Raw genomic sequence first — 22,353 nt, forward strand, 5'->3', positions numbered from 1 at the left:
CCCCCGTGTGTGTGTGTATATATAGTGCCGTACAGGAGACCCCCGTGTGTGTGTGTATATATAGTGCCGTACAGGAGACCCCCGTGTGTGTGTATATATAGTGCCGTACAGGAGACCCCCGTGTGTGTGTATATATAGTGCCGTACAGGAGACCCCCGTGTGTGTGTATATAGTGCCGTACAGGAGACCCCCGTGTGTGTGTATATAGTGCCGTACAGGAGACCCCCGTGTGTGTGTGTATATATAGTGCCGTACAGGAGACCCCCGTGTGTGTGTATATATAGTGCCGTACAGGAGACCCCCGTGTGTGTGTATATATAGTGCCGTACAGGAGACCCCCGTGTGTGTGTGTATATAGTGCCGTACAGGAGACCCCCGTGTGTGTGTGTATATAGTGCCGTACAGGAGACCCCCGTGTGTGTGTGTATATAGTGCCGTACAGGAGACCCCCGTGTGTGTGTATATATAGTGCCGTACAGGAGACCCCCGTGTGTGTGTATATATAGTGCCGTACAGGAGACCCCCGTGTGTGTGTATATATAGTGCCGTACAGGAGACCCCCGTGTGTGTGTATATATAGTGCCGTACAGGAGACCCCCGTGTGTGTGTATATATAGTGCCGTACAGGAGACCCCCGTGTGTGTGTATATATAGTGCCGTACAGGAGACCCCCGTGTGTATAGTGCGGACCAGGAGACCCCCGTGTGTATATATAGTGCGGGACAGGAGACCCCCTGCCCCCGTATATAATGTATAGCCCCCGTATATATAGTGCTGTACAGGAGACCCCCGTGTGTAATGTCAGACCTGCGTATATACGGTTGTGCTCAGTAGTTTACACACCCCGGCAGAACTTTTGCTTTCTTGGCCTTTTGCAGAGAATATGAATAACAGCAAAACTTTCCTCCACTCATGGTCAGTGGTTGGGTGAAGCCATTTATTGTCAGACTACTGTGTTTTCTCTTTATAAATGACAACCAAAAACATCCACTGACCCTGATCAAAAGTTTCCACACCCTGGTGATTTTGGCTGATAACATGCACAGAGTTGATGGGTTTGACTGGCTACTGAAGGTAACATCCTCACTAGTGATGAGCGAGTGTACTCGTTACTCGCTGGGTCCCGAGTATTTGAGAGTGCTCGCAGATCTAGTTTTTTTTTTTACACGGTTGTATGATTTATGGCTGTTAGCCAGCCTGAGTACATGTGGGGGTTGCCTGGTTGCTAGGGAATCCTCACATGTATTCAAGCTGTCTAGCAGCCGTAAATCATGCAGCTGCGTCAACTAAAACTAAATCTCTGAGCAGTCACAAATACTCTGGACCACCCGAGTAACGAGTACACTTGCTCATCACTAATCCTCACCTGTGACCTGTTTGCTTGTAATCATTGTGTGCATGAAAGCTGAGTGAGGTTCTGGGATCCAGACAGACTCTTGCATCTTTCATCCAGCCACTGACGTTTCTGCATTGTGAGTCATGGGGAAAGCAAAAGAATTGTAAGCGGATCTACGGGAAAAAGTAGTTAAATGTATAAAGCAGGAAAGGGATACAAAAAGATATCCAAGGACTTGATAATGCCGGTCAGCAGCATCACACTGTAATTAACAAATGGAAAATCAGGGGCTCTGTAACAACAAAGCCACGGTCAGGTAGACCAACAAAAATGTCGTCCACAACTGCCAGGAAAATTGTTTGGGATGCAAAGAAAAACCCACAAATAACATCAGATGAAATACAGGACTCTATGAAAACTAGCGGTGTGGCTGTTTCAAGATGCACAATAAGGAGGCACTTCAAGAAAAGTGGGCTGCATGGTCGAGTCACCAGAAGAAAGCCATTACTGCGCAAATGCCACATAGTATCTCGCCTACAATACCCAAAACAGCACAGAGACAAGCCTCAAAACTTTAGGAACAAGGTAATTTGGAGTAATGAGACCAAAATTGAACTCTTTGGCCAAAACCATAAACGTTACATTTAGAGAGAGGTCAACAAGGCCTATGATGAAAGGAACACCATTCCTACTGTAAAGCATGGAGGTGGATCGCTGATGTTGTGGGGATGAGTAAGCTACAAAGGCACAAGAAACTTGGTCAGAGTTGAAGGAAGGATGAATGCAGCACGTTATCAGCAAATACTGGAGGCAAGTTTGCACTCATCAGCCCGGAAGCTGCACATGGGACGTACTTGGATGTTCCAACGTGACAAAGATCCAAAACACAAGGCCAAGTCGACCTGTCATTGTCTACAGCAGAACGAAGTGGAGGTTCTGGAGTGGCCATCTCAGTCTCCTGACCCCAATATCATTGAGCCACTCTGGGGAGATCTCAAGCGCACAGTTCATGCCAGACAGCCCAGAAATTTACAGGAACTGGAGGCTTTTCTCCAAGAAGAGTGGGCAGCTTTACCATCTGAGAAAATAAAGAACCTCATCCACAACTACCACAAAAGACTTCAAGCTGTCATTGATGTTAGAGGGGGCAATACACGGTATTAAGAAATGGGGTATGTGAACGTTTGATCAAGGTCATTTGGATGTTTTGGGTCATCGTTATGATTTAAAAAGAGGAAACACAGGAGTCTGACAATAAATGGCTTCACCCAACCACTAACTATGAGTGGAGAAAACGTTTTATTATTCATATTCTGAGAAAGGCCAAGAAAGCAAAAATTCTGCGGCGTATGTAAACTTGTGAGCACAATTGTATAGTATATACTCTGCCACTCCAAAGTGTGCCTCATCACTGAGCATAATGTCCTGTTCCAGTTCTTGTTTTGCCCATTCTGTAGATTTAGTGGCCAATTTGGCTCATCCTCGTTGAGGTTCTGCAGCAGCTGGATTTAGTAAGGTGCCATTTGTGAGGAGCTAATATCCACTGATGGGACGTTGGACTGATGCCAGATCGGCCACTGAATTGGCAGAATGGGCAAAACAAAAATTGGGACCGAACCCTCAGTTCACACAGGACATTATGTTCAGTGGTGAGGCATACTTTTTTGGGTGGGCCATGTATATGGATACACCTAAATAACATGGGAGTGGTGACCGTTTTCTTGCACAGGGTGTCTTGCATTGAAATCTGCTGCAATGACCCGGGTACTGTGTTCACCAGACATCAACACAATTTCTATCCGCCCCTCACGTGTTATCTCCGCGACATGTCAATGGCTGCAAACAAAGAGAAACTTGTACATAACTCATGAAAGAATAAAGTTGTTAAAGCCAAGCACTCCATTGTTTTTCTTGTGAAATTCTCAAGAAGTTTGATGTGTCACATGACCCTCGTCCCATTGGGAAAAAATAAAGTTAGATCCAAAATGGCCGACTACACAGTGGCCGCCATGGTGACCACCCATCTTGAAAAGTTTTCCCCCCCTCCCATATACTAATGTGCCACAAACAGGAAGTTATCACCCTCCATTCCCATGTTATTTAGGTGAATCCATATACATGGCCCCCCTGTATATTACATTGTGGGTCTGATTTTTTTATTTTTTATTTTTTTTAATCTATCAATATTATTTCTCTTTATTTGGTTCATGTGGTTATCTGCGTTTGTAGTAATATATTATAGGATTTTCATCATGTAGCGTATGTTCGGTGGTGTTGTCGGGTGTTTCTGTGGGACTGGGTTAACATTTATCTATGAATTTTGCCATAATGAATCATTTATTGTTGTCATTTTCGTCCCCGTTTATGTAGTTGTGTGCTCCCCTGTAGTGTTCTTACATCGCTGTGCTTCCTGTAGTGTTCTTACATCGCTGTGCTTCCTGTAGTGTTTTTACATTGCTGTGCTCCCTGTAGTGTTTTTACGTCGCTGTGCTCCCTGTAGTGTTTTTACGTCGCTGTGCTCCCTGTAGTGTTTTTACGTCGCTGTGCTCCCTGTAGTGTTTTTACGTCGCTGTGCTCCCTGTAGTGTTTTTACGTCGCTGTGCTCCCTGTAGTGTTTTTACGTCGCTGTGCTTCCTGTAGTGTTCTTACGTCGCTGTGCTCCCTGTAGTGTTCTTACGTCGCTGTGCTCCCTGTAGTGTTTTTACGTCGCTGTGCTCCCTGTAGTGTTTTTACGTCGCTGTGCTCCCTGTAGTGTTCTTACATCGCTGTGCTCCCTGTAGTGTTCTTACATCGCTGTGCTCCCTGTAGTGTTTTTACGTCGCTGTGCTTCCTGTAGTGTTTTTACGTCGCTGTGCTCCCTGTAGTGTTTTTACGTCGCTGTGCTCCCTGTAGTGTTTTTACGTCGCTGTGCTCCCTGTAGTGTTTTTACGTCGCTGTGCTCCCTGTAGTGTTTTTACGTCGCTGTGCTCCCTGTAGTGTTTTTACGTCGCTGTGCTCCCTGTAGTGTTTTTACGTCGCTGTGCTCCCTGTAGTGTTTTTACGTCGCTGTGCTCCCTGTAGTGTTTTTACGTCGCTGTGCTCCCTGTAGTGTTTTTACGTCGCTGTGCTCCCTGTAGTGTTTTTACGTCGCTGTGCTCCCTGTAGTGTTTTTACGTCGCTGTGCTCCCTGTAGTGTTTTTACGTCGCTGTGCTCCCTGTAGTGTTTTTACGTCGCTGTGCTCCCTGTAGTGTTTTTACGTCGCTGTGCTCCCTGTAGTTTTTTTACGTCGCTGTGCTCCCTGTAGTGTTTTTACGTCGCTGTCCTCCCTGTAGTGTTTTTACGTCGCTGTCCTCCCTGTAGTGTTTTTACGTCGCTGTGCTCCCTGTAGTGTTTTTACGTCGCTGTGCTCTCTGTAGTGTTGTTTAGTTTTTCACTGTTGTTGTTGTTGTTGTTGTTACCTTTTTTCACTAGTGCCGTTTTTTTCCAATAGTCTCAGATAAAGGCCGTGTTTCTTCTCTATTATAGTCCCTTTTATACATTATTGGGCATTTTTATATTTTATACTAATTCCTTCTTAAACCTAAACCCAAAACATGGATGATCGATATTTGAGTGGCTTTTCACTCGTCGGTTGGACGTATGGATTTTTTTAATGATTTTATCTATTTTCATATCTTATTTGGGTACAATCTCCATATTTGTATAAATTATCTTGTATTTGCATCACGCCCTTTTTGTTTGATATTTTAATACTGTACCCTGTGTGTGTGACGCTATGGTGGATCTACATGCTGTACCCTGTGTGTGACGCTGTGGTGGATCTACATACTGTACCCTGTGTGTGACGCTGTGGTGGATCTACATACTGTACCCTGTGTGTGTGACGCTATGGTGGATCTACATGCTGTACCCTGTGTGTGACGCTATGGTGGATCTACATACTGTACCCTGTGTGTGTGACGCTATGGTGGACCTACATGCTGTACCATGTGTGTGTGACGCTGTGGTGGACCTACATGCTGTACCCTGTGTGTGTGACGCTGTGGTGGACCTACATGCTGTACCCTGTGTGTGTGACGCTATGGTGGACCTACATGCTGTACCCTGTGTGTGTGACGCTATGGTGGATCTACATGCTGTACCCTGTGTGTGTGACGCTGTGGTGGATCTACATACGGTACCCTGTGTGTGTGACGCTATGGTGGATCTACATGCTGTACCCTGTGTGTGTGACGCTGTGGTGGATCTACATACTGTACCCTGTGTGTGTGACGCTATGGTGGATCTACATACTGTACCCTGTGTGTGTGACGCTATGGTGGACCTACATGCTGTACCATGTGTGTGTGACGCTGTGGTGGACCTACATGCTGTACCCTGTGTGTGTGACGCTGTGGTGGACCTACATGCTGTACCCTGTGTGTGTGACGCTATGGTGGACCTACATGCTGTACCCTGTGTGTGTGACGCTATGGTGGATCTACATGCTGTACCCTGTGTGTGTGACGCTGTGGTGGATCTACATACGGTACCCTGTGTGTGTGACGCTATGGTGGATCTACATGCTGTACCCTGTGTGTGTGACGCTGTGGTGGATCTACATACTGTACCCTGTGTGTGTGACGCTATGGTGGATCTACATACTTTCCCGCCCACCATTCCTAGGAGTAAGAAGCACTGAACATGAGCTCCTGAATTTCCATCACTTTATACCTTGTAATGAGGCAACTGTAAGACAAAACCTGGAAAAACTCAACTCAGTGGAACATAAAAGTGATCTGGACTGAACTGGACTTTAGTTTTTATGAAAAAAGGAAGAATTGGAGGATTTAAAGGACCAAACAAGAATCTCCTGGAGGATACAGACTGGAAGCAGCCGACATCATACATCTGACATCCTGATAGCTGGACCTATAGAAGGTAGGAGAATTCTTTAACTACAACACAACCTATAGACTTGCTACAAATTAATCTTCTTATAAACAAGGATTATAATTAACCTATAACTACAAAATGGACAACACAAATTTAGAACAAGTAAATGAACAAAGCCCAGAGCCAGAGACACAGGAATGCTGGGGGCCAGATCTGGACATAACACAGGGGGGCAATAAATCCAAGATGGACTACGTTAGAAAGAATCCAGAGACTCTTTATGCAGATTTCACAAAGAAAGAACCAAAAAGAAAAACCAATGTATTATTCTATACAGAACAACCCTCAGCCTGGCACACTGCGCTGTGCAAACGATATAAACATGTAACTAAATCCAACGATAAAGGTGTCCAGCAGATTAAAATTACCAGCCAAGCAGAGGACACCAATGCGCTCACCATACTCCTATACAAAACTGGCACAGTCATGGCGCAGGGGACGGAGGAGATTCTGCAGCAATTTGAAAATTGCTTTTCTGATATCAAAGAGCAGGCACAAACCTATAAAGGACTACAAGCCCCAGCAGCTACCTCTAATGCTCACATAGGGATTCCCAGACAGAGCCGCCTAACCCCCGACACTTCACACCTCTCGCCCGATAACATCAGAGACTTCTTATCTCAACTAGAAAGAGACTTGGTCCAACTGAAATTAGAATGTGAAAGAAACTCACAAAGGAACGCAAATTACCAAGCAGCAAATGACACGGCCATACAGAAAATAAGGGCCGAAATGTGTGAAATGAAGTGTCAATACAAGGCAGCACTACAGGAAATGGGGGAGCTGAAAAAAGACAATGATCAACTCCGAAAGGAGATTACAGAATTAAAAGCCCATAGCCCTGGACATCTGAACCAGCAGGGGGCAACGAAAACAAGCCAGAGAGCAGACAACATGGCCACCACTGAACTGAATGTAGAGACACCAAACTGCATTAAAATAATAACCAACAATATGATGGAAGAGAGAAAAGAACCAGCCACCAGCAAAGCCAGCACCACAGACCCCCATCAGCAGCACCGTAGCCCACCCAAGACATCGCTAAGTCCTGATACTGTCCTAATAATGGACTCAAATCCTGAAACCAGAGAGATGGAAGAGAGAAGAGAACCAGCCACCAGCAAAGCCAGCACCACAGACCCCCATCAGCAGCACCGTAGCCCACCCAAGACATCGCTAAGTCCTGATACTGTCCTAATAATGGACTCAAATCCTGAAACCAGAGAGATGGAAGAGAGAAGAGAACCAGCCACCAGCAAAGCCAGCACCACAGACCCCCATCAGCAGCACCGTAGCCCACCCAAGACATCGCTAAGTCCTGATACTGTCCTAATAATAAACTTAAATCCTGAAACCAGAGAGATGGAAGAGAGAAGAGAACCAGCCACCAGCAAAGCCAGCACCACAGACCCCCATCAGCAGCACCTTAGCCCACCCAAGACATCGCAAAGTCCTGATATTGTCCTAATAATGGACTTAAATCCTGAAACCAGAGAGATGGAAGAGAGAACAGAACCAGCCAGCACCACAGGCCTCCGTCAGCAGCACCTTAGCCCACCCAAGACATCGCAAAGTCCTGATACTGTCATAATAATGGACTCAAATCCTGAAACCACAGAGATGGAAGAGAGAAGAGATCCAGCCACCAGCAAAGCCAGCACCACAGACCCTCGTCAGCAGCACCGTAGCCCACCCAAGACATCGCATAGTCCCGATATTGTCCTAATAATGGACTCAAATGGGAAGTACCTAAATACACAGCGGCTATTCCCAGGAAAACAGGTCCGTACAATCCGCTGTACAAGTATTGAACAGGTGACAGAGGTCATCAGTAGACCACGGTTTACCAACCCAAAGCACATTGTTTGTACCCGTGTGTATAATAATCGGCCAGACCAGCAGATCGCAGAACAACTGATAAACCTGGCAAAGATGGCAAACCTAAAATTCCCGGACAGTAAAATCATTCTGTCATCGCTGCTTCCAAGAAAGGACATACCCAGGCAAACCACCCAAGCCATCAATGCAGAACTGACTGAAAAGATCAAGACTGTGCCAAACGTGACCCTGGCACAACACCTCTCCATAAACAACAGTCACCTGCACGATGATAAACACCTCAACAAACAAGGGGTCAGCCTCCTGGCCAAAGAGCTGAAGGACATCGTGCTAAACAGAGACCCCGGGCCTGGATTCAACAGTGGCCATAATCACACTGGAAGACCCCCGAGAACGATAAAGCAGAAAACCCCAAGGCTACCTCCTGAAGCTGGAAACAAAGCTCTTCACCCAGTGTCAGACCATCGGAGGTGGAGACCTCCACCGAGGAGACCACCGAGCCCACACAGATACATGCAGAGCAGAGATAGGGATGAGATAATAAACCTGCTCAATGCACTGCGCAGAATAATAATGTGACTGGATGGAACCAAGCACCGCTATAAAACTGTCAGAAATCCAGTTTGTCCCACACAGCCACACTCATTACAAGGTATATACACACAAACCACACAGAAGAATGTCTTCACTTACAATCAGCAGCTGGAATATCCAGGGTCTCAACGCCTCAACCTTTGGATCTAAAACAAAGGACCCTGATTTTATACAAAGTATGAAAAATATAGACATTCAGATCCTCCTGGAAACATGGACCAGAGCCGAAAACGAATCCCTGGTGCCTATTGGATACAAGGAATTCTTGGTCCATGCCCAGAAAAATAAAAACATCAAACAGGGCCGGGGCTCAGGAGGAGTAGCGATCTGGTATAAAGAGGAGCTCCATCAGTACATCAAACCGGTGAAGAAAGGAGGCAGCCACATATGGATCAGAATCAGCAGCTCCATCCTCACCTGTCAGTCTGATGTCCACCTCTGTGCCACCTATATACCACCGCCAGAGTCCCCCTACTTCAATCCAGACTGCTTCGAGATCTTACAAAGAGAAGCCGCCCATTATCAGGCCCTGGGCAAAGTTCTCATCTTTGGAGACCTCAATGCAAGAACAGGGAGAGAGAGAGACTTCCTGACCACGGATGGAAACATCTACATACTTGGAGCAGAGAATGACGGCCAAGACCCTGTACACACTGAGAGAAACCGCTATGACAGTACAGTCAACAAAAGTGGCAGAAAGCTCCTGAACGTATGTAAAAGTTTAGGACTTCATATCCTCAATGGACGAAGCAAGGGTGACTCCTTAGGAAGGTATACACTAAACTCCCATGTAGGGAGGAGTGTAGTTGATTACGCCATTACAGACCTGAACCTGGCAGATGTCAGCGTCTTCATAGTCACCCCACAAACGCACCTGTCAGACCACAGCCAACTTCTTCTGTACATGAAATCTACAGAGAAACCACCCACTCAGAAGCCACAGCAGAGCGGCCTCTTCACCCGGCCTCCATCCTTTAAATGGTCCAAAATGTCGGCACTAAAGTATAAAGAAGCTTCCAGCAGACCTGAAATACAGCGGATGCTCCACCACTTCTACAACCTCGAGTACATGCCAAACCCAGAGGGAGTGAGCCAAGCCGCAAAGGACCTCAACAATATATTCTACGCAATGGCCAGACTGTCTGACCTTAAAAAAGTCGACTACAAGAGACCAAAAGAAACACAGGTCAATGGCTGGTTTGACAGAGAATGTAAAGCTGTACGGAAGACCCTGAGAACAGCCTCCAACAAGAAACACAGAGACCCCAACCACCTGGGTCTGAGGGAAGCCTATGACTCCATACAAAAGCAGTACAAAACCATCCTCAGGAGGAAGAAGCAGAGTTACATCTCTACCAAGCTCAATCAACTCCAAGACGCCCTCCAAGACAACTCCTTCTGGGAACTATGGAACCACATGGGCACCAAAGACAAGAAAAACAACCATATCCAAAATGGCAACCTCTGGCTCCAATACTTCAGAGACCTCTATAAAGACATTCCAAAGGAAGGACTAAGCCAAGAACAGGAAAACATATTGGCGAAACTAAAAGCAATGGAGGAAAAAATCAAAAACTTCCAAAACCCGGTGGATACACCTATAACACTACAGGAAGTAACTGAGAGACTCTCCTCCATAAGATGTAGAAAAGCCGGTGGCCTGAATGGAATCCTACCAGAAATGATGAAGTACAGCCCACCAGAAATACAGGCTGCAATGGTTAAACTCTTCAATATCGTACTGAGTGCCGGCTACTTCCCTCGTACCTGGAACCAAGGCCTCATCACACCCATCCACAAGAGTGGGGACAGGTATGACCCAGCCAACTACAGAGGCATATGCGTCAGCAGCAACCTGGGAAAACTGTTCAACAGTATCCTGAACAAGAGGATCCTCACCTTCCTCACCGAGCACAACATCCTCCACAAGAGCCAAGCAGGGTTCATGCCGAACCACCGCACCACTGACCACATCTATACTCTGCACAGCCTCATTCAGAAACACGTCTACAATACAAAGAATGGGAAGATATACGCCTGCTTTGTGGACTTTAAAAAGGCCTTTGATTCAGTGTGGCACCCGGGCTTATTCCTGAAACTGCTGGAGAGTGGAATAGGAGGAAAGACCTACGATGTCATCAAAAGCTCCTACACCGAGAACAGCTGCAGCGTGAGTGTGAGCGGCAAAAGAACGGCTCATTTCCAGCAGAGCCGCGGAGTCAGACAAGGCTGCAGCCTAAGCCCAACGCTCTTCAACATCTACATCAACGAGCTGGCTACCGCCCTGGAATCCTCCTCAGCACCAGGTCTCACCCTCCACGACGCCCAGGTGAAATTCCTGCTGTATGCAGATGACCTGCTGCTGTCACCAACTGAGAAAGGCCTCCAGGACAACCTGAAAATCCTAGAGAAATTCAGCTCCACCTGGGCCCTACCGGTCAACCTAAAGAAAACCAACACCATGGTGTTCCAGAGGAGAAAGAGAAGATCAGACCAACACCCATCATTTATCCTCAACAACTGCGACCTCACAGGAACGGACAAATATACCTACCTGGGCCTAGAGATTCACCGGTCAGGGAACTTCAAACAAGCCATAGAGACCCTGAAAGACAAGGCCTGCAAAACCTTCTATGCCATCCGAAGGACACTCTACCATCTGAAGCCACCAGTGAGGGTCTGGCTAAAATTCTTCGACTCCATCATCACCCCAATCCTCCTGTATGGCAGCGAAGTCTGGGGTCCTCACACCTACCCAGACTGGTCAAAGTGGGATTCCAGTCCAACAGAAATATTCCACCTGGAATTCTGCAAGCACCTTCTCCAGGTCCATCGGAGCACCTCCAACAGTGCTTGTCGGGCCGAGCTGGGCAGATTCCCTCTACACCTAACAGTTCTAAAGAGGGCGCTGTCATTCCGGGCTCACCTGCATAGGAGCAATCCAAGCTCCCATCACCATAAAGCCCTGATACATGTAGGTGAAACAGAAAAACCAGAACCCCCGGAACAGCCCAGCCAAACCCAACCGGAGCAGAACACCAATCACAACAACCTGACAAAAGCTGGAATTAGGAAGATGGCAGATGAAGGCCAGGAGAGGTATGTCAGTGACTGGAAGAATGATATCATCAGCTCACAGAAACTGACCATGTACCGGAGCCTACAGAGAGACTACAGACTGGCCCCATATCTGGAGAAACTCCCGGACCCCAGAGACCGCCAGATCCTGAGCCGATATAGACTCAGTGCCCACAGTCTGGCCATCGAATGTGGCCGACACAGGCAGAGCTACAAGCCCAGGGAGGAAAGACTGTGCCAACACTGTGACCAGGAGGCCATAGAGGACGAAACCCACTTCCTGCTACACTGCTCCAAATACTCAGCAGTGAGGGACACTCACTTCAGGAGACTCTCACATCTCTTCCCAGACTTCATCACCATGAAGGAGGAAGAGAAAACCTATATCCTGCTGGGAGAAGAAGAGCGAGCGGTGGAGATAGCAGCGCGGTATGTGAGCGAATGTCATAGACTGCGAGAAAGAGAACTATGATGCCATGGACTATAGCCCCCACAATGGATCTGCCCCATCCACCTCCCCTATGCCATGGACTATAGCCCCCACCCTGGATCTGCTCCCATCCACCTCCCCTATGCCATGGACTATAGCCCCCACAATGGATCTGCCCCCATCCACCTCCCCTATGCCATGGACTATAGCCCCCAACCTGAACCTGCCCCATCCACCTCCCCTATGCCATGGACTATAGCTCTCACCCTGGATCTGCCCCCATCCACCTCCCCTATGCCATGGATCATAGCCCCCACAATGGATCTGCCCCATCCACCTCCCCTATGCCATGGACTATAACCCCCACAATGGATCTGCCCCCATCCACCTCCCCTATGCCATGGACTATAGCTCTCACCCTGGATCTGCCCCCATCCACCTCCCCTATGCCATGGATCATAGCCCCCACAATGGATCTGCCCCATCCACCTCCCCTATGCCATGGACTATAACCCCCACAATGGATCTGCCCCCATCCACCTCCCCTATGCCATGGATCATAGCCCCCACAATGGATCTGCCCCATCCACCTCCCCTATGCCATGGACTATAGCCCCCACAATGGATCTGCCCCATCCACCTCCCCTATGCCATGGACTATAGCCCCCACAATGGATCTGCCCCATCCACCTCCCCTATGCCATGGACTATACCCCCCACAATGGATCTGCCCCATCCACCTCCCCTACAGCTCCTACCCAACATCCCCACAGTCCCTATCCCTATTGCCTTTATACACTTGCTTTGGCAAAACTGATGTGTATTTGGTCCTGCCAATAAAGCTTCTTTGAATCTTTGAATCTACTGTACCCTGTGTGTGTGACGCTGTGGTGGATCTACATGCTGTACCCTGTGTGTGTGACGCTGTGGTGGATCTACATGCTGTACCCTGTGTGTGTGACGCTGTGGTGGATCTACATGCTGTACCCTGTGTGTGAGACGCTGTGGTGGATCTACATACTGTACCCTGTGTGTGAGACGCTGTGGTGGATCTACATGCTGTACCCTGTGTGTGTGACGCTGTGGTGGATCTACATGCTGTACCCTGTGTGTGTGACGCTATATTGGATCTACATACTGTACCCTGTGTGACGCTATGGTGGATCTACATACTGCACCCTGTGTGAGACGCTGTGGTGGATCTACATACTGTACCCTGTGTGTGTGACGCTATATTGGATCTACATGCTGTACCCTGTGTGTGTGACGCTATATTGGATCTACATACTGTACCCTGTGTGTGTGACGCTATATTGGATCTACATACTGTACCCTGTGTGACGCTATGGTGGATCTACATACTGCACCCTGTGTGTGTGACGCTATGGTGGATCTACATACTGTACCCTGTGTGTGACGCTATGGTGGATCTACATACTGTACCCTGTGTGTGTGACGCTATGGTGGATCTACATACTGCACCCTGTGTGAGACGCTGTGGTGGATCTACATACTGTACCCTGTGTGTGTGACGCTGTGGTGGATCTACATGCTGTACCCTGTGTGTGTGACGCTATGGTGGATCTACATACTGTACCCTGTGTGTGTGTGACGCTGTGGTGGATCTACATGCTGTACCCTGTGTGTGTGACGCTATGGTGGACCTTCATGCTGCACAGGTTATCCATTGATCTATGCATTTAGCCATTACTCCCCCACACCCACGGTGTCACAGAGCAGATCTCACACCCTGGCCCGCTCACCTCCTTAGACACTGGCTGCCGTGGTTCCTCCCCGGAGCACGTCCGGCACAGTTTGGTCGTCTTTCTCCCTCGCTGCCGCTCTTACCTGGATTGTTCTTTCTTTCTTTCCTACGTGCAGCGGTTCGCTCCTTTTTTTCGATCACTCGTTAGTTTTGTTCCTCTTCCAACAATATTTTCATCTGAATGATCGACTGATCCATTAGCAGATTGTCTCCATGTTCCCTCCACGAGGGATCAAGGGATCTGTATTCTGCAGTGATCGGTGTTCTCTAGCCCCTGTATATAGTATATACCATGCCACCCCAGTATATGCAGCCCCCGTATACTGTATATACATGCAGCCCCCATGTATAGTATATACCCCGACACCCCTGTATATACAGCCCCCCGTATAGTGTATATACATGCAGCCCCCATGTATAGTATATACCCCGACACCCCTGTATATACAGCCCCCGTATAGTGTATATACATGCAGCCCCCATGTATAGTATATACCCCGACACCCCTGTATATACAGCCCCCCGTATAGTGTATATACATGCAGCCCCCATGTATAGTGTATATACCATGCCAGCCCAGTATATGCAGCCCCCATGTATAGTGTATATACCCGACACCCCTGTATATACAGCCCCCCGAATATAGTGTATACACAGACATCCCAGTATATGCAGCCCCCGTATACTGTATATACATGCAGCCCCCATGTATAGTGTATATACCCGACACCCCAGTATATGCAGCCCCCGTATACTGTATATACATGCAGCCCCCATGTATAGTATATACCCCGCCACCCCAGTATATGCAGCCCCCTTATATACATCCCTGTATAGTGTATATACATGCAGCCCCCATGTATAGTATATACCCCGCCACCCCTGTATGTACAGCCCCCGAATATAGTGTATACACCGACATCCCAGTATATGCAGCCCGTATATACATCCCCGTATAGTGTATATACATGCATCCCCAGTATATACAGCCCCCGTATATACCCCGACACACCAGTATATACAGCCCCCGTATATAGTATATACCTTGACACCCCAGTATATACCCTCCCCCCAGATGTGTAATCTAGCCCCCGCCCTCCCAGTATATACAGCTCCCTGTTGGATACCCTCTCGCAGTATATATGTGCACCTTGTATATAGTATATCCTCCAGCATTGTATGTAACATGCCTCCCCACCACTCCAGTGTATACCCTCCCCCCGATATATAATCTATCCTCTGCCCCCAGTATATACAGCTCCCTGTTATAAATACCCTCCCCCAGTATATATGTGCACCTTGTATATAGTATATCCTCCAGCATTGTATGTAACGTGCCTCCCCTCCACTCCAGTGTATACCCTCCCCCAGATATATAATCTAACCCCCGCCCCCAGTATAGTGTGTATAATATTATACAGCCCCCAGATTGTGACATAGACGTCCAGATGTAGTAAATATTCATCCCCCGGTATAATTTCTTCTCTCTTCTATAGCGCCATTATCATCGCTGTCCCCGTTGGCCGTACCGGTCTTTGGCGTGTGAGAGGAAGCCTGGGGAGAACCTACAAACTCCTTACCGCTGTCGTTGCCCTGTACATGGGGTGCAGTCTCCTCAGATACTGCCTTGGTCAAGTGTTGGCGCCCTTGATATTGCTCCAGAAAATGAACTGTTTCTCCCAGAACATTATTACACTCCCCGTGTTTTGTTACACACAGGTTTATTTTCTTTGTTTGTATTGGAACAGAAGAAAGCAAATTGGACAAAATTTCACACAAAACCTCCAAAAATGGTCCGGACACGATTATCACCCTCTATTTGGTCACTCCCTTTGGAATAAATAACTGCAATCAATGGCTTCCCATAAGATCACAAGCTTCTTCCTCCTCTCAGCCGGGATCTTGGAGGACTCTTCTCACAATCTGCTCCCGATCTCTGAAGGCGTCTTCTCCCAATTGTAAGATCTCTCCACAAGACTCGCTGCTGCCACTTCTGAACTCTCCAGCCCTTTGTTTCCATCCATCTCTGGGGGCTTCTTGATGTATGTTAGGGGTCATTATCCCGCTGGAAGACCCATGACCTAGGACGCACACCCAGCTTTCTGACCCCGGGCACTACGTTTCCACCCATAATCTACTGGTAATCTTCAGATTTCATGATGCCTTGCACAGTTAAGGCACCCGGTACAAGAGACAGCAAATTATCTGTGACCCTCCACTTTATCTGACTGTAGGTACTGTGTTTTTCTTTTTAGGTCTCATTCTGTTTTCAGTAAATACAGGTCCTTCTCAAAAAATTAGCATATAGTGTTAAATTTCATTATTTACCATAATGTAATGATTACAATTAAACTTTCATATATTATAGATTCATTATCCACCAACTGAAATTTGTCAGGTCTTTTATTGTTTTAATACTGATGATTTTGGCATACAACTCCTGATAACCCAAAAAACCTGTCTCAATAAATTAGCATATTTCACCCATCCAATCAAATAAAAGTGTTTTTTAATAACAAACAAAAAAACCATCAAATAATAATGTTCAGTTATGCACTCAATACTTGGTCGGGAATCCTTTGGCAGAAATGACTGCTTCAATGCGGCGTGGCATGGAGGCAATCAGCCTGTGACACTGCTGAGATGTTATGGAGGCCCAGGATGCTTCAATAGCGGCCTTAAGCTCATCCAGAGTGTTGGGTCTTGCGTCTCTCAACTTTCTCTTCACAATATCCCACAGATTCACTATGGGGTTCAGGTCAGGAGAGTTGGCAGGCCAATTGAGCACAGTAATACCATGGTCAGTAAACCATTTACCAGTGGTTTTGGCACTGTGAGCAGGTGCCAGGTCGTGCTGAAAAATGAAATCTTCATCTCCATAAAGCAATTCAGCCAATGGAAGCATGAAGTGCTCCAAAATCTCCTGATAGCTATCTGCATTGACCCTGCCCTTGATGAAACACAGTGGACCAACACCAGCAGCTGACATGGCACCCCACACCATCACTGACTGTGGGTACTTGACACTGGACTTCAGGCATTTTGGCATTTCCTTCTCCCCAGTCTTCCTCCAGACTCTGGCACCTTAATTTCCGAATGACATGCAAAATTTGCTTTCATCAGAAAAAAAGTACTTGGGACCACTTAGCAACAGTCCAGTGCTGCTTCTCTGTAGCCCAGGTCAGGCGCCTCTGCCGCTGTTTATGGTTCAAAAGTGGCTTTACCTGGGGAATGCGGCACCTGTAGCCCATTTCCTGCACACGCCTGTGCACGGTGGCTCTGGATGTTTCCACACCAGACTCAGTCCACTGCTTCCTCAGGTTCCCCAAGGTCTGGAATCGGTCCTTCTCCACAATCTTCCTCAGGGTCCGGTCTCCTCTTCTCGTTGTACAGCGTTTTCTGCCACATTGTTTCCTTCCAACAGACTTACCATTGAGGTGCCTTGATACAGCACTCTGGGAACAGCCTATTTGTTGAGAAATTTCTTTCTGGGTCTTACCCTCTTGCTTGAGGGTGTCAATGATGGCCTTCTTGACATCTGTCAGGTCGCTAGTCTTACCCATGATGGGGGTTTTGAGTAATGAACCAGGCAGGGAGTTTATAAAAGCCTCAGGTATCTTTTGCATGTGTTTAGAGTTAATTAGTTGATTCAGAAGATTAGGGTAATAGGTCGTTTAGAGAACCTTTTCTTGATATGCTAATTTATTGAGACAGGTTTTTTGGGTTATCAGGAGTTGTATGCCAAAATCATCAGTATTAAAACAATAAAAGACCTGACAAATTTCAGTTGGTGGATAATGAATCTATAATATATGAAAGTTTAATTGTAATCATTACATTATGGTAAATAATGAAATTTAACACTATATGCTAATTTTTTGAGAAGGACCTGTAGTAGAATGATGTGCTTTGCCAAAACGTTCTATCTTGGTCACATCTGTCCATGAGATGCTTTCGCAGTAGGATTTTGGCTACTTGAGTTCATTTTGGCACACTGCAGTCTAGTTTTTTTATATCCGTGTCAGCAGTGGGGTACTCCAGGGTCTCCTACCTTAGTGTTTCATTTCATTCACATGTGGATGGATCCTGAGCCTACAGGACAGCTGAAATATCTTTTGGAGCTTGATTGAGGTTATCCACCATCCAGATTATGCAGCATTACAACCATTCCTCAATTATCTGCCGTCCAGTACCAGGGAGATTAGCTACGGTGCCATGGGTTGTAAGCGTCTTGGTTATGTTGTGTGCCGTGGACAAAGGAACATCCAGATCTCCGGAGATGGACTTGTAACCTTGAGATTGTTGATTGTTCTCAACAATTTTGGTTTTCAAGTCCTCCAACAGTTCTCTTCTCCTCTCTCTGTTCTCCGTGCTCAGTGTGGCACAGACAAAGCAAAGATTGAGTCAACTTCTCCCCTTTATATCTGGTTTCGGTTTTCATATTGCCCACACCGAGGTTTGGACGAGGATCACATGCTTGAAACAAAGTTGTTCACCCACAATTGTGGCAAAGTGCCAACAATTTTGCCTGCTTATTTTTCTAGTTTTGTATGACATTATGTCCTATTTGCCTTTTTTGTATGTTTTTTATTGTGGTGTTCCAATATACACAAAGTAAATGAACATATCTATAACAAATGTAACTGCAGTAATATTCTGGGAGAAATACTTCATTTTTTGGAGCAATTTCAAGGTTGCCAACACTTTTGGTCATGACTGTATAAGGGACCCAGATCCAAACCACCACCATACACATCTCTTCTTCTGACTGTTGTGTCAAGGGTCCACACTTTTCATGGAATTGGGTTCTGGCATTTCAGTTCTATGTTGAGTGGCCTCCACTCCGGGGAGAAAAGGAGGTTTACCCACAATTGTCTGGCCCATATTTCAGGTTCTGTGTGAAGTTATGCCCAGTTTTTTTTTTTGTTTGTTTTTTTTGTGTGTGTGTGTGTGTTCCAATACACACAAAGTAAACTGTAACTGCTACAAATTTTCTGGGCAAAATACTTAATTTTCTGCAACAATTTAAAGGGTGCCAACACTTAAAGGACATGACTGTATATACAAATCCCAACCCTTCCGAAGACCCATTGGCACTCGCTATGGGTGGAAGAAAGGCGATTCCGGGAGCTAAATAGAAAAGGGTTCTTTACAATTAGAGCTGTCAGACTGTGGAATGCCGACCACAAGAGGTAGTAATGGCCGACACTATAACAGCTCTTATAGACAAGCCAAGGCTGCTCTCCTCCTGCCGCTTGTGGGCGCTGTTTCAATCTTGGCCCCCCGCTCGCTCATCCATCCGCCCTTGGCCCCCCACTCGCTCGTCCGTCCGCCCTTGGCCCCCCGCTTGCTCGTCCGTCCGCCCTTGGCCCCCAGCTCGCTCGTCCGTCCGCCCTTGGCCCCCCGCTCGCTCGTCCGTCCGCCCTTGGCCCCCCGCTCGCTCGTCCGTCCGCCCTTGGCCCCCCGCTCGCTCGTCCGTCCGCCCTTGGCCCCCCGCTCGCTCGTCCGTCCGCCCTTGGCCCCCCCGCTCGCCCGTCCGTCCGCCCTTGGCCCCCTCGCTCGCTCGTCCGTCCGCCCTTGGCCCCCTCGCTCGTCCGTCCGCCCTTGGCCCCCCCGCTCGCCCGTCCGTCCGCCCTTGGCCCCCTCGCTCGCTCGTCCGTCCGCCCTTGGCCCCCTCGCTCGCTCGTCCGTCCGCCCTTGGCCCCCTCGCTCGCTCGTCCGTCCGCCCTTGGCCACCCCTCCCCGCCCGCTCGTCCGTCCGCCTGCCCTTGGCCACCCCTCCCCGCCCGCTCGTCCGTCCGCCTGCCCTTGGCTTCCTTTCGCCTGCTCTCTCACCGGCCTCTGGCTTCCTTCTCTCCCTCCAGGACGTGTTTTTGATGATCCGCCGTAATAAAACTACCATTTTCACTGACGCAAAGGAGAACACGACCGTGTATGAGCTGAAAAGAATTGTGGAGGGGATCCTGAAGAGACCCCCGGAGGAGCAGCGTCTGTACAAGGTGTGTTGTCATCCCCTCCCCCACTCTTTGTTTCCCTGCCGTCTCCTCACTGTCTTCTCTTCTAGGACGACCAGTTATTAGATGATAATAAGACCTTAGGTGACTGCGGCTTCACCAGCCAGACCGCGCGGCCCCAGGCTCCCGCCACCGTGGGACTAGCGTTCCGCTGCTCGGGTGAGTGGCGTGAGGTGGGAGGCGCAGCGTGGGGTTTTGGGCTGGTGCTGACCCTTCTGTCTTTCAGGCGAAGCCTTTGAACCTCTGCGGGTGGATCCCTTCTCCAGTCCTCCTGAACTCCCCGATGTGATGAAGCCGCAGGAGACAAGCGGAAGTGCTAACGAGCAGGCGGTGCAGTGAATGCTGGAAGATGCTGCACCTGCCCCAATCCCTCATCTACCCTGTCATTACCCCTCCTCTGCCCCAGTGGAACACTGCAGCTTATGCCTTGCACCGTCTGGCGGGGGCATCTGTCTCTATCGTCCTGTTTCACTTCCGTGTACAAAGTGACCGCTGTCCCCCCAATGAGAACTGAATAGGCTTGTGCAAGATCTGTCCACATGGGGGCAGCCCCCATCAGTTGTGGCCCTGCACCCTCCACTCTTCCTGGTTTCGGGGTTTGGGATGCTCTGGGATTTATGTTCTATTTTATTTTATAAACACAATAAATTTTGTTTGCCTGTGGCTTGGTCTCTTCATCTGTGCAATATGGCTGCCAGGGGTGTGCGTGTGCAGAGGGCGGTGGCCTGGTGAGGTCTGGGCATGAGGCAAGGTTTTACGCTGGGTCTCTGCTGGTATTCAGGGTCGGCTGCCTGGTCAGGAATGGATCCTGATGCCTCCACCGATCACTCAGAAGCTTCTGCCTGAGCATGCAGACAGATCGGAGTACACCTTCAGTAGGAGGCGTAATCTGCAGTCCGGTCTCAAAATGCACTGTTCTCGGGGTGGATTCCAGTGATCAGTGGAGGTTTCAGGACTCAGAACCCCACCCATCTGCTTGTAATAAAAATACACATCATAAACCTTTATTTGTTCTCTAAATCTTTATTGTATAAATTTTAAGGGCTCCGGCCTGTGCCAGGTTGGGTACGTGCACTGGGCTCCGGCCTGTGCCAGGTTGGGTACGTGCACTGGGCTCAGGCCTGTGCGGGATTGGGGTACGTGCACTGGGCTCAGGCCTGTGCGGGCTTGGGGTACGTGCACTGGGCTCAGGCCTGTGTGGGATTGGGGTACGTGCACTGGGCTCAGGCCTGTGTGGGATTGTGGTACGTGCACTGTGCTCGGGCCTGTGTGGGGTGGGGTACGTGCACTGAGCTCAGGCCTGTGCGGGATTGGGGTATGTGCACTGGGCTCAGGCCTGTGTGGGGTGGGGTACGTGTACTGGGCTCAGGCCTGTGCGGGGTGGGGTACGTGCACTGGGCTCAGGCCTGTGCGGGGTGGGGTACGTGCACTGGGCTCAGGCCTGTGTGGGGTGGGGTACGTGCACTGGGCTCAGGCCTGTGTGGGATTGGGGTACGTGCACTGGGCTCAGGCCTGTGCGGGATTGGGGTACGTGCACTGGGCTCAGGCCTGTGCGGGGTGGGGTACGTGCACTGGGCTCAGGCCTGTGCGGGGTGGGGTACGTGCACTGGGCTCAGGCCTGTGCGGGATTGGGGTACGTGCACTGGGCTCAGGCCTGTGCTGGATTGGGGTACGTGCACTGGGCTCAGGCCTGTGTGGGATTGGGGTATGTGCACTGTGCTCGGGCCTGTGCGGGATTGGTGTACGTGCACTGGGCTCAGGCCTGTGCGGGGTGGGGTACGTGTACTGGGCTCAGGCCTGTGCGGGATTGGGGTACGTGCACTGGGCTCAGGCCTGTGCGGGGTGGGATACGTGTACTGGGCTCAGGCCTGTGCGGGATGGGGTACGTGTACTGGGCTCAGGCCTGTGCGGGATTGGGGTACGTGCACTGGGAACAGGCCTGTGCGGGGTAGGTGCACTCAGCTTACGCCTGTGCGGGGTAGGTGCACTCAGTGTGTGTGTGTGTGTGGGGTGGTGTAGGTGCACTCGTGTTATGCCTGTGTGGGGGGTGGTGTAACATAGTAACATAGTAACATAGTTAGTAAGGCCGAAAAAAGCCATGTGTCCATCCAGTTCAGCCTATATTCCATCATAATAAATACCCAGATCTACGTCCTTCTACAGAACCTAATAATTGTATGATACAATATTGTTCTGCTCCAGGAAGACATCCAGGCCTCTCTTGAACCCCTCGACTGAGTTCGCCATCGCCATCATGGGGTAGGTGCACTCGTGTTATGCCTGTGTGAGGGGTGGTGTGGGTGCACTCGGATTATGCCTGTGTGGGGGGTGGTGTAGGTGCACTCGTGTTATGCCTATGTGAGGGGTGGTGTGGGTGCACTC

The 22,353-nt window shown here is 48.8% G+C and overlaps 1 protein-coding gene across 1 annotated transcript in view; it reads left to right on the forward strand.

The window, feature by feature from the left end:
• Positions 1-20,634, forward strand: part of ELOB (elongin B) — a 25,565-nt gene extending 4,931 nt beyond the window's left edge. Inside the window, exons 2-4 of the mRNA XM_069735215.1 lie at positions 19,822-19,956; positions 20,022-20,130; positions 20,198-20,634. Of these exons, the coding sequence (XP_069591316.1) occupies positions 19,822-19,956; positions 20,022-20,130; positions 20,198-20,310 (357 nt within the window). The 3' untranslated portion in view covers positions 20,311-20,634. The remainder of the gene's footprint in view (positions 1-19,821; positions 19,957-20,021; positions 20,131-20,197) is intronic.
• The last annotated feature ends 1,719 nt before the right edge of the window (positions 20,635-22,353 follow it).

Source organism: Ranitomeya imitator, chromosome 7, assembly GCF_032444005.1.
Source record: "Ranitomeya imitator isolate aRanImi1 chromosome 7, aRanImi1.pri, whole genome shotgun sequence".
NCBI classification, from domain to species: domain Eukaryota; kingdom Metazoa; phylum Chordata; class Amphibia; order Anura; family Dendrobatidae; genus Ranitomeya; species Ranitomeya imitator.